Source organism: Lynx rufus, unplaced genomic scaffold, assembly GCF_022079265.1.
Source record: "Lynx rufus isolate CCGP_SWC_20201006 ecotype Redwood Valley unplaced genomic scaffold, mLynRuf1.p SCAF_6, whole genome shotgun sequence".
Lineage (NCBI taxonomy): Eukaryota > Metazoa > Chordata > Mammalia > Carnivora > Felidae > Lynx > Lynx rufus.
The window spans coordinates 22,743,856-22,756,098 of NW_025814878.1; the positions used below are offsets into that span (position 1 = coordinate 22,743,856).

General features: G+C 39.5%; 1 protein-coding gene across 3 annotated transcripts in view; it reads left to right on the plus strand.

Annotated features, from left to right (window-relative positions):
* MAP3K5 (mitogen-activated protein kinase kinase kinase 5) overlaps positions 1-12,243 on the plus strand; it is a 207,798-nt gene that overhangs the window by 136,767 nt on the left and 58,788 nt on the right. For 2 of the 3 annotated variants that reach the window (XM_047102683.1, XM_047102684.1), the window contains exons 13-14: positions 1,560-1,655; positions 4,878-4,959. In XM_047102683.1, the coding sequence (XP_046958639.1) occupies positions 1,560-1,655; positions 4,878-4,959 (178 nt within the window). The remainder of the gene's footprint in view (positions 1-1,559; positions 1,656-4,877; positions 4,960-12,243) is intronic. The other variant, XM_047102685.1, reaches the window with a different exon arrangement.

A 12,243-nucleotide genomic window follows, 5' to 3' on the forward strand; every position in this document is an offset into this window, starting at 1 on the left:
ATCTGAACAGAAGCAAGCAAGATAATAGACTGACTCATTATATATCTTTCCAACCCAGCCTTCTCAAATAAAGTTTTACTCTCTTAATATTTAATTTTTAAAACCAGTCATCAGGAAGGCACTCGTTTATTGCTGCGTTTTTAAGCAGTTTATGAAAGTATGGTAATATAAATTCCATTTTATCGTATCTATTTTCCAAGGAACGTTTTTTTAAATTTAAGTATGGCATCACTACATATGCCTTTGTTGTGACTTACAGCATATACATAGAATGCTTCTTTCTATGTGGCTATTGCCGGTTTCTGTGTTGAGAAACTCAAGCTGTAGTTTATGGCTTCAAAGAGAGCTAACTACTCTTGGCTTCCTTCTTGATGAAGAGATAACAAACTACAGAGAAAAATCCAACTAAGTCAGCAGTTGGTCTTGCATCCCCTCAGGATTTGCTGAGCTCAGTCAATGGGCATTTTACTGAGACACCAGGTGTGTGTCAAATGTTGAGTCCTATTCTGCTAAGAATACAACGGTGACCACAACATGAACTCCCACTCTCAAAGAGGTCACGACCCAGCCTCATAACATTTAACAGCTAATGACAAGAGCTACTATTGAGATGACCTCGAGATGAGCAATGATAGATGTAAATGTTCAAGGAGCAGAGATGAAAGAGAAAGTCTTTCTGTTGAAGGTAGACACAGGGAAGGGAGAGGGTAAGATCTAAGCTGGGCCTTGAATGATGAATAGAATTTCTTTACAGAGTCAAAAATGATGTGCATTCCAAATGCAAAGGCATAAAATAGGGATTGGCAACCTACAGCCCACAGGCCAAATATGGCCCGCTGCCCGTTTTTGTAAAGTTTTATTGGAACCCAGCCACGTTCATTTCATTTGTGTATTGTCTAAGGCTGCTCCAACAACAAAACTGAGTAGTTTGGCCTGCAAAATCTGAAACATTTACTCTCTGGCCCATGTCAGAAAAATTTTGCTAACCTTTGGCATAAAATAGCGTGGCCTGATGGTAAACTCAGAATTATTTCAGTTGCTATAAAATCACTTGCTGAGTCAAAACCAAGTGCTGTTTCACATTTCTTCACGCCTCTAAAATCTCGACACTGATGAGGTGCTTTTATTGCCTCCACACATTGCCTTCTTAGCTTTGGAAACATTTCATTGTTCTACAGATGCCATAGCGCCAGAATCACTGAGCCCACCCAGCCAGTTGATACTTAGCTTTTCCTCCGATCACGCAGGGTAGTGGTATGGCAGCCAGGACGCCTTTCCCCTGTAAGCTGGAGGGACAAATAGCTTAGGTGTCCTTCAGGCATGCCAGAGCAACCCTGTCTGCTGATATAGGTAAAAGGACAATTCTCAGACTATGAAGTCATTTTAGTATCGTGCTGTGGCGAACATCACTTCTTCAAGTACTCTTTATATCTGTCTGTTACAAACAACAATGGTGTCATGACTGGGATTAGATAGAAAATGTACTTATTTTTCATTACAGGTTCGTAGAAGCAAGAAGCATAGCTATTTCCCTGAATAATTCTTTTTGTTTGTTTCAGTATTTCTAAATTTGAAGAACGATGCTGTTTTCTTTATGTGCTTCATAATTCTGACGATTTCCAAATCTATTTCTGTACAGAACTTCATTGTAAAAAGTACGTATTAGTCATTGTTTATGTGTAAAAAATACTGTTCTCACCTGATCATTATTTTTAATTAATGAGCGAGCATGTAAGGAATTCATGGCCATCTGGTTATATAAATATTGCATTCAGGCTAACATCTTATAATTACGGGGTATGTTTAACAATCAGAGAATGGAGGAGGGGAGTCTCTTTAATAAATCAAGCTTTCTCTTAGTCATAATTAATTTTTCCAAAGACAAAACGTTAACCAAGACTTACCAGTTAATTGCCTGATACTATGTCACGTTTTTAAAGTGTTCACTTATTACAATATATGATTACCAAAATTTTCATTCTTGAATTCTTTTGGATAATCTCACCATTGTCTACAACAGTGGCTCTTAACCCTAGTTCATAGTGGAATCACTTGATGCACTTAAAAAACTGCCTGGGCCCTACCCCTGACTAATTATGTTGGATTTTCTGGTGGGGGTGCAGCTCGAGTTAAGAGCTAGTTATATGATATACACCAATAAAAGATAATCCAAAAATCCATGGACTGGACTGGACTGTGTTTCTGTGAACCTCCCTGGGTATATTTCCCTTGGGCTAATACTTAAGGACTTCATGTTCCCTTGGCGCACAGTTGACTGATGGTGGGGATCTAGGAAAGTGAGTGACAATTTTTTTTTTAATTTTTTTTTTTTTTCAACGTTTATTTATTTTTGGGACAGAGAGAGACAGAGCATGAACAGGGGAGGGGCAGAGAGAGAGGGAGACACAGAATCGGAAACAGGCTCCAGGCTCCGAGCCATCAGCCCAGAGCCTGACGCGGGGCTCGAACTCACGGACTGTGAGATCGTGACCTGGCTGAAGTCGGACGCTTAACCGACTGCGCCACCCAGGCGCCCCTTTTTTTTTTTTTTTTTTTTTTTTTTTTTAATTTTTTTTTTTTTTTTTTTTTTTTTTTTTTTTAGTGAGTGACAATTTTTAAACCAAAGTGCAGGTAAAAGCCAGCTTGGACTTAAAATTTTGCTTAGGGCTTTTCTTATTCAAATAATCACTATTTGACCCCATTGTAAATGACTAATATACTGATTACAGTATATAGTCAGTCATTTGTATCTTGATACAAGAAAAAATGTTTGTTTAATCCATAATTCTTGGCTATAGTTTTATCTTTATTATTGTAAAATATGTAGTAAAAAGACTTGGAAATAAGAAATAATTCCTAGCACATGTATGGTCTACTTTTCTACTTAAATTCTCAAGGCTACTGATTTGTTTCTATGATCATTATAGCTCAGATTTATGGAGTACTTACTCTGGACCTAATATCTATTTTAATCTTCAAATGAAAACTTAGGTAGGTAATATTAATATCTTCATTGAAAAGAGTTTTTAAAAAAATGGCATCTTGGAGAGCCTAAAACCATATATAGCCAAAAAATGTAAAATCTGGGATTTGGACAAGCACATGTGACTCTAGAATCTAGTTTCCTAAAAATTACATTGTGTTCCCATCCCACTGTATTATATTCTGCTTAGAGATGTACATGTTGAAAAACTGTGTGACTAGCTGATGGAAGTCTTCACCCCAGATCTTAAAGTCTGTCTTTTGGGGAGCCTAGGTGGCTCAGTCGGTTGAGCATCCAACTTCAGCTCAGGTCATGATCTCACAGCTCGTGGGTTCAAGCCCCCCATCGGGCTCTGTGCTGACAGCTCGGAGCCTGGAGCCTGCTTCGGATTCTGTGTCTTCCTCTCTCTCTGCCCCTACGCCACTCGCATTCTGTCTCTGTCTCTCTCAAAAATAAATAAACATTAAAAAAAATTAAAAAAAAAAGTCTGTCTTTAAAGCCAGAATTTTTTTTAGGTCTTTAACTTTCTTCTTCCTCTTGGTTGAATTTGCTTTTATCTTTAACTCATCAGGATGTTTAATCTTCATCAGAGCATACTGTTATTCTGATCACGCTTGGGAACTTCTTTTTCTTGTCATTGACTGCCAAGAAATGTGTAGAGAGAAAGGAAGAGTCGCACTCCAGAGATAGACTCCAAACTCCCAAATGGGCTTTGTCTATTTTGTTCCTTGTCACAGTTCCAAAGGCCAGAATAGTTTCTGATCCTTGTAGATACTCTATAAGTATGGAGTACTTGTTGGATGGATGGATGGATGGATGGGTGGGTGGTTGGATGGTTAGATGGTGGATGGTTTAAAAAAAAGAGGTACAGAGATAAAAAGGTTCTGAGTTGTGGTAGGTAGACTTTTCTTATCCCACATAACCTGCTCTTCTCTTGGGTTGGCAGTGCAGAGCATGACCTGCCTGTGAGATCATCAGCCCCTGTTCATAGTACCTCCCTTGCTTTAAGTCTATGAACCCTTAGCATCTCCTTCGAATAGACTAGACACATCTAGCATTATAGGGGCTAATCTGTTTCTTGCTATAACTATTTTTCTTGCCTCTGAAATGGTCTACAAGAAAAAAAAAAAAAAACTTCACAAGAAGAGCTCTTGAAGAAAATGTCACCAAAAGAGGGGTGGCTTCTTTTACAAACCTATAAACCAGCCAGCCCTAATTCACATCAGTGTTTTGTAGGTTGTTTTTATGGGACACCACATTTACGATAATGGAGGCAAAATGAGTTCAATATCTCAGATGAAATGTTGATACAACAAATAGTCACCTCAGAATTTAGAGACACTATTCCAGAATATGGGTATTTTTGTTAAGTCCTATTTTAAATAAGAATATTACCATCAGCAAAACAATAATAGCTAATATTTAGTGAGTGAAGTCTGCTAAGCACTTTATAAGTACTACATCAACTCATCTTCATAACAGCCTTTAATATGACACTTCTGAGGTCCCCACTTTGTAATTAAGAGGTGAGGCTCAGAGAGGTGGAAGAGCCCACCCCAAATCACACAAATGCAATCTTGGCCTGATATCCAAGTCCACATTCTTAACATTTCTATGAGTTTGTCGAGCTTCATTGTTCTAATTCTATAATACATTACATTACTATTATTTGAAGTGAGGCATTAGGTCAGAAATTTCTCGACAGTCCTACCAACCTGTGTTTTCCCTTTTGGAAAATCACATTTTTCATACTGATACCAATAGTTTGTTCACTGCCTGATTTTAGAAAGTCTCTTAGCGCCCATGTTTTGCTCCGAAGCCATGCTGGAACATACTTGGGTTATATTTAACGTCAAACGTATTGCGAGTGACCACATACCAATTCTCATTGTAGGTTTTTTGAAATGGTGAACACCATTACCGAAGAGAAGGGGAGAAGCACAGAGGAAGGTGATTGTGAAGGTGACTCCTTGGAGGTAATGACTTCGGCTTCATGCCCGTCTTACAAAGTTTCTCTGCGGCTGTTTAAAAAATGAACTACTTAAAGCCTTACTGGGGAAAGCGTGCGTGCGCGCACGTGTCTGTGCGTGGAGGGGGCACGTAACTGGTGGTGAAAGGTGGGGAGCGCAGCTAGAGTCTATGAGCTTTCTCTTAATGCTCAAGGCAACTTCTTCTAGAACCCCTTGTTAAAAAACAGCTAAAAAGCAAACATTGGAGAACTCTTATCTGGGAATACTGAGTTTGTTTGTTTTGCTTATCTGTTAGTAACTATGCTTTATCTGTGAGGAGGTTGATTATGCTCAATGCACGGCCTGCAGGGCCCTCACATTTTTATTCTCCTCTGATAATACTTGCAACCCAAACAAGCACAATTCAGCGAAAATTCTGAATGACAAACCTGGTTGTGGCCCTCCTTTGTATACTGCACAGAGGACCTGGAACAACTACAGATTAATAGAATAAAGAGAGGAGGGTAGTACAAATTACCTGTAATGCCTGCCGTTCCTCTAAACGCAGTTCTCTGACTTCTGCCTCATGGACACAGGACACTGTAGACACCTATTCTAGATCATGTCCATTTTCTCTGTCATGGTTACTCTGTGGTAAAGAGCCTTCCGCACTGTGAGGCCCAGTGCTGGAGTGTCCCAGGAGTGCTGAGCACCTTCAGAAAGTGGACATTCCTCCAGGCCTGACAGTAGACCACCTTCTTCTCCAGGCTCCTCTCGGTGTTGGACTCGGAACAAAATTCTTAACCCAAGTAATACTAAAACTTACATTTCTTTTTTTTTTTTGATGTTTATTTATTTATTTTTGAGAAAGAGAGAGCCAGCAGGGAAAGGACAGAGAGAAAGAGAGAATCCCAAGCAGGCTTTATGCTGTCAGCACTGAGCCTGACATGGGGCTTGAACCCATGAACCCTGAGATCATGACCTAAGCTGAAATCAAGATTTGGAGGTTTGAGCGACTTAGCCACCCAGGCTCCCCTACATTTCTAATGTTAAAGTGAAATAGAAGAAACTAGAGCACCAGCCTGACTGGAATATTTATTTACCAGATCACTTTGATAATGTCATCCCACATACTAGAATTTTTATAAAAACATTGAAGCAGTAGGGTAGAAGTTGAAAGAAAATTTAAATATAATAACCAAGTGTTAACTCTGTCTAGAGTTAAGTTCTATAATTACCTAGCAGTTGTATAGCTTTGATGTTTGTAGGTAAGCCTGAGGCTCGTTCATTAAAGTTATAAAAGGATGATAGACCTAATTTGGAAAAAAAAAAAAAAGTTTCCCAGTGCATTAGCTTGTTGTCTATTTAAGTAATGTTTTTTTTAAATTTTTTGTACATGTTTTACATTTTACAATTTTGTATTTTCTTTTTTTTTAATTTTATTTTTTATTTTTTAAAAATTACGTCCAAATTAGTTAGCATATAGTGAAACAATGATTTCAGGAGTAGATTCCTTAATGCTCCTTACCCATTAATCTCACCCCCCCTCCCACAACCCCTCCAGTAACCCTCAGTTTGTTCTCCATATTTATGAATCTCTTCTGTTTTATCCCCCTCCCTGTTTTTTTATATTATTTTTGTTTCCCTTCCCTTATGTTCATCTGTTTTGTCTCTTAAAGTCTTCATATGAGTGAAGCCATGTGATTTTTGTCTTTCTCTGACTGACTAATTTCACTTAGCATAATACCCTCCACTTCCATCCACGTAGTTGCAAATGGCAAGATTTCATTCTTTTTGATTGTCGAGTAGTACTGCATTGTATATATATATATACCACATCTTCTTTATCCATTCATCCGTCGATGGACATTTGGGCTCTTTCCATACATTGGCTGTTGTTGATAGTGCTGCTATAAACATGGGGGTGCATGTGTCCCTTCGAAACAGCACACCTGTATCCCACAATTTTGTATTTTCTTATTTCAGTATTATGTTAGAAACTAGATCTCTAGGCTCCTACATCAGTGCTCTTTTACTATACCTCATTATCTCTGTTTTTACTTGGTTTAAATTTAGTCACTTGATACATAGCAACTACCAAGGTAAAAGGGAACAAAGACAATGAAAATGAAACACATCCATTAGTAAATACAAAATGATGACGTGAGTGGACTGGAAAATCCATAAAGTTCCTCTGCAGTGTCATAAAAAGGCTGGATTTTGTTCAACCAGTGATAGCTGTCCTTTACTTTATACCCTTCTTTGAGGAACTAAGTCTTACCAGAAATACACATAGCATAGCCAGGCTGTGGTAGCCATATGTCACAACTTGGTCTTCTTAATTGACTGAATCAACAGTCTAGAGACTCTTCTCCGGGAGCCACTTTTACCATATGCATAGCACAAAGCAGTTCTAATTGCCTTAGAATTTGTGATGAACATTGCCAGCTGATTTTTGTAAGACTCAGTTTCCTACGATGTAAAAAAAAAAAAGTAGGTAGATCACTTTTTAAAGAGCTGTCAAGAAGATACGGAATCAAGATCCTTTGAACTGGACACAGTAATAAATAGGGTGGCTGTGTGAGGGGCCCTTCCCAGTCAGAGAATCCTACTGCGAGCACTGAAAATACTCACCAAACAAATCAGAAGGGAAATAAATGCTCAGGCTTCTTCCTAGGAATAGCCTGAGGGTTTTAGCTGTGCTGACCTCACACACACACACACACACACACACACACACACACACACTCACTCACAACAGCTTATACAGTATTCCTGATTCATCAAAGTGCTTCTGACTCACTCTTCTCAAGTAAGTACAGGGATGCTATTCTTTTAATGTTAGAAAAACAGTTTTACACTCTGTCCTTTGCATTCTATCAGAATAATTTAAAATCCATGACAGAGAATACCTTCTACAGTATTCCCAGTGGACTGTATATATATATATTGAATCAAGCACACTTGTTTTAAGTGTTTGGGCTAGTTTGCCATTAAACCCCAAGTACAGACATTGTTGACATGTGTGTGTTGGGGGGGAGGGTGTTCTGTGGACACAATAGAAATGAACAGAGATTGTGATGATGCTCTGGGCTCCACACATGGTGATATCTATCCGTCTTCACTCTTCCTCTCATTGAATGTCCCTTTGTAGCCAGAGCACCTTTATAATAGGAGTTATTAAATAGCCTGAACTTGTATTTTTGCATAATTTATGATAACTTCATGATTATATTTCTTAGATATTCACTCATATGTGGAATTTAAGAAACAAAACAGATGAACATAGGGGAAGGGAAGCAAACATAAGATAAAAGCAGAGAGGGAGGCAAACCATAAGAGACTCTTAAATACAGAGAACAAACTGAGGGTTGCTGGAGTGCAGGGGATTGGGGGGATGAGCTAAATAGGTAATGGGTATTAAGGAGGACACTTGTTGGGATGAGCACTGGGTGTTTTATGTAAGTGATGAACCACCAAATTCTATTCCTGAAATCATTATTATACTATAGAATAACTAACTTGGATTTAAATTTTAAAAAATGAATAATTTTTTAATGTTGGTTTTAATGGATTTAGTGGTTTTAACTTCACTTAGTGTATTGTCAGTATTGGCAAACATTATCAAAGTGGTTCTATAAACCACAAATTTGAAGCTAATCCCTAGACTTCTGGATGTTCTTATCCGAAGCCTATATTAAGATCTGCTTTTCTTTTTTATTTGAATGGTGAGGTTTCTTTGAGGCAGTACAGTTGTGGGAGGGATTCAGCCTCCTTCAGGTCATGGTCAGTCCCCTTCTCCAACTGATTAAACTTGACTCTGCTATAACCCCTGAGCTGGTGTCTGGAGCCTTGGATTCTAGTCCTAATTTTGCTAACAGCCAATTTTATAACTCTGGACAAAACTCATGCTCTTGGCTGGGCTAAGATAATTTCGTTCCTCAAGTGAGAATGGACAAAGAATATCTTAAATATCCTTTCCTAGCTCAAATTTGTATATTTTTTCGAGATTAGTACAAACTGTTCAAGGTAGTTTCAAATATAGGTCAGTACCACTCTCAGAGGACTTTTCTGCTTTAAGCAGAAAGAGAAACAGCTTCTTTCAATTCAAGTCCATGTCGTTCGACTCTAGGATGTATTTTGATAGGGACAGGCAATGAATCCATTTCTTAAATAGTTTAATCGGTAAGTTTATATTGAAATCATTGAACAATTGATTGCAGTTACCCATAAGAGTTCTAACACTTATCAGCTGTAATCCTTACTTTTGTTCTCTGAGCCTTCCATATTTCCACCAACAGCAAGGGCATCTACCCAGTAACCCAAGGCAGCCCCCTGGGAGAAACCTCTGCTCTGCCTCTCTTCCTCTTCACACCAGGTCACCCCTCCAGCCCCTTTACCTCATCGTCTCTGTCATTCCCCCATCTCAGGTCTTCACCACCTCTCCTGTGGCCTCATCTCTCTCCTGCCATCAATATGCATCTCTGTCATCATCAGAGAGATCTCTCACACGATTTAATCCTGTGACTCCCCTCATGAAAAACCTTTGATGCTACTCTTGGTAGAACAAGGTTACCATGGATCCCATGTTCTCAACCCTCTGGCTGTAAGTCGGCCTTTCCTTTCTGCCCTGTGGGCTGGGATTGCCAAACTCTTTTCCATTTTCTGGAAGGCCAAGCTTTCCTGCCCCTAGGTTTGACCTGCAGACACCCAACTCCACATGCTTTTTCTTTTCTGTCTGACCTGGTGACTACATCCTAATTTTTTTGAGATGCAAGTCAAGTGTCATGTTTTTCTTTGAATCATTTCTCAACACCACCTCTCCCTTCTCTCTGCTCTCCTAGCATTTCTGCCCACTCCCCTGCCCTAGCTCTTCTTACAGCATTGTAATTTGAGAGCCTGCACCAGACTGTGAACATCCCAGGGCAGGGCTGTGGCTCTGTTTCCTTTTTAATCACATACTCTCACATGGTATGAGGCATCCAAGCAGAAGTAGTTCAGTCAGATCAGAAGCGTGGAAGGGTTTGAAGGCAGGGTGTGATAATGCCGGTATTGTTTAAAAATATCTCATGCTGTGGGGAGAGGGCTATGGATTGGAAGGGACGGAGTAGGTGCTGTGATGTTGGCTTGAAAGTGGTTCCATCAGTGTTGAGTCAGTGAAAGAATGAACACCATAATCAAGCTGTATGTCATAAACCAGGCATTATTGACTCATTCTCTTTTCATCTCTTTCTCTTTTTATTTCCTGGAAGAAAGCACCAGATACAAATTACTGAGGTCCTTTTGGACCCCAATACAAAATGTGTTATGTCTCCCTCCTCACTCCTCCCCCAAACACATACATACGTTCTAACTCTCCATAACCCCATTCTCTTTCTCTTTCCCTCCCTCCCTGTAAATTGATCTCTTTCCTCTCTGCCCTCTTTTTCTTACATTCATTTGTACCTCACTGTTTTCTCAAAGTGGTCATATGACTGACATAAACCTAAGGTAATCAGAGCACGTGGCCCTGTGAACCTGTTTATACCTACTTTTCAATGTGCATAAAGAGATAGTTGGCCCCTTGTTGGGTGAAGTGGAGACAAGCAAGATAAAAAGAACATTTTCCTTTGACTTAAACATCTGCAGAATGATAAAATACCTTACCATTTCCTTTTCTGATGATTTCTTTCACAAACATTAACAGCGAATTATGGTTTAGAATTCATTTAAATCAATTTGGAATCATTAGGTATCACATTGGTTCTTCTTTAACATCCTATATTTTTAAGTTTATTTATGTATTTTGAGAGGGAGAGAGAGAGTGCACACACATGTGGGGGAGGGGCAGAGAGAGGGGGGAGAAAGAGAATCCCAAGCAGATTCCATACTGTCAGTGCAGAGCCCAGTGCAGGGCTCAGTCGCATGAACCGGGAGATCATGACCTGAGTCGAAACTCAAGAGTCAGATGCTTAACTGACTAAGCCACCCAGGCACCCCTTTGTGTCTATTTTTGTGCATATCTGAAGCTCAACACCCATATTTACTACACTAAGAAAACATTTCACTCACGCTGTTGTATGATAATGAATATCAATTTGGTATTCATTCACCTATTGGTAGGAAATAACAACTTTTTCCTCTACCAACTTAGGTTCAATGATTAGGGGCCTGCAAATTAACTGACAAAAGACAGTTTAACAAGAGGAAAGACAACACTTATTCATGTACAGGGAGCATGCAAAGTGGCTTCCGACTACCTAGAGTTAAGTTGGTTTATCCTACTAAGAAAAGTCCTTGATAGGACTTGAAGGAAAAGCACAATGTGGGAAACTAATGACAAAAAAAGTGGAAAGTGCAGAAAGCTTTGGCAAGGTTTTGTTTCTGTAATCTCTCATCCAAGTACCAATGGTCCTAAACCAGAGAGAGGATATTGGCAGCTATATTTTCAGGATGCTCTGCTTAAGCCAGCAAAAGAAGTTTGGATAAGGTTTTTAATGAAGTTTTATTCGGATGTTTTCAGCTTAACATAATCTTTTTTTTAAAGCTTAGGTATTTATTTTGAGAGAGAGAGAGGGCACAAGTGGGGAAGGGGCAAAGAGAGAGAGGAAGAGAGAGAATCCCAAGCAGGCTCCATACCACCAGTGCAGATCCCCGACTCAGGGCGCAAGCTCACGAATTGCGAGATCATGGCCTGAGCTGAAGTCAGACGCTTAACCGACTGAACCACCCAGGCATTCCTGGAATCATCTTTATGCTACATTGATGGGTACAAATTCCGTTCACTCAACTAATAGTTACTGGACATCTGGTAGTGGTAGACACTATTCTAGATGCGAGGGATACAGCAGAGGGAACAATTGGGACAAATCCCTACCCTCACTAAACTTACGTTCTAGTGAAAGACCAAGAATGAACAGCATAAATAAGTAAAATACATAGCATGTTTGATAATAATCCGTATTAAGGAGAAAAATTAAGCGGGGAAGGATTCAGGAAGTTGCAGCATAACGGAGCAAGCAAGTTTAGACCAAGACGCCAGGGATGGCTTATTGAGAAGGTAATATGTGAGTAAAGGCCAGAGGGAGAAGAGAGCTATAAAACTAGATATTTGTACATACAGCATTTTTAGCATTTTATTCGTGTCATTAATAGTTATTAATGTGTTTGACATTTTTTAAAATTTTTTTTAACGTTTATTCATTTCTGAGAGACAGACAGAGTGCGAGTGGGGGAGAGGCAGAGAGAGAGAGGGAGACACAGAATCCGAAGCAGGCTCCAGGCTCCGAGCTGTCAGCACAGAGCACAATGGGAGGCTCGAACTCACGAACT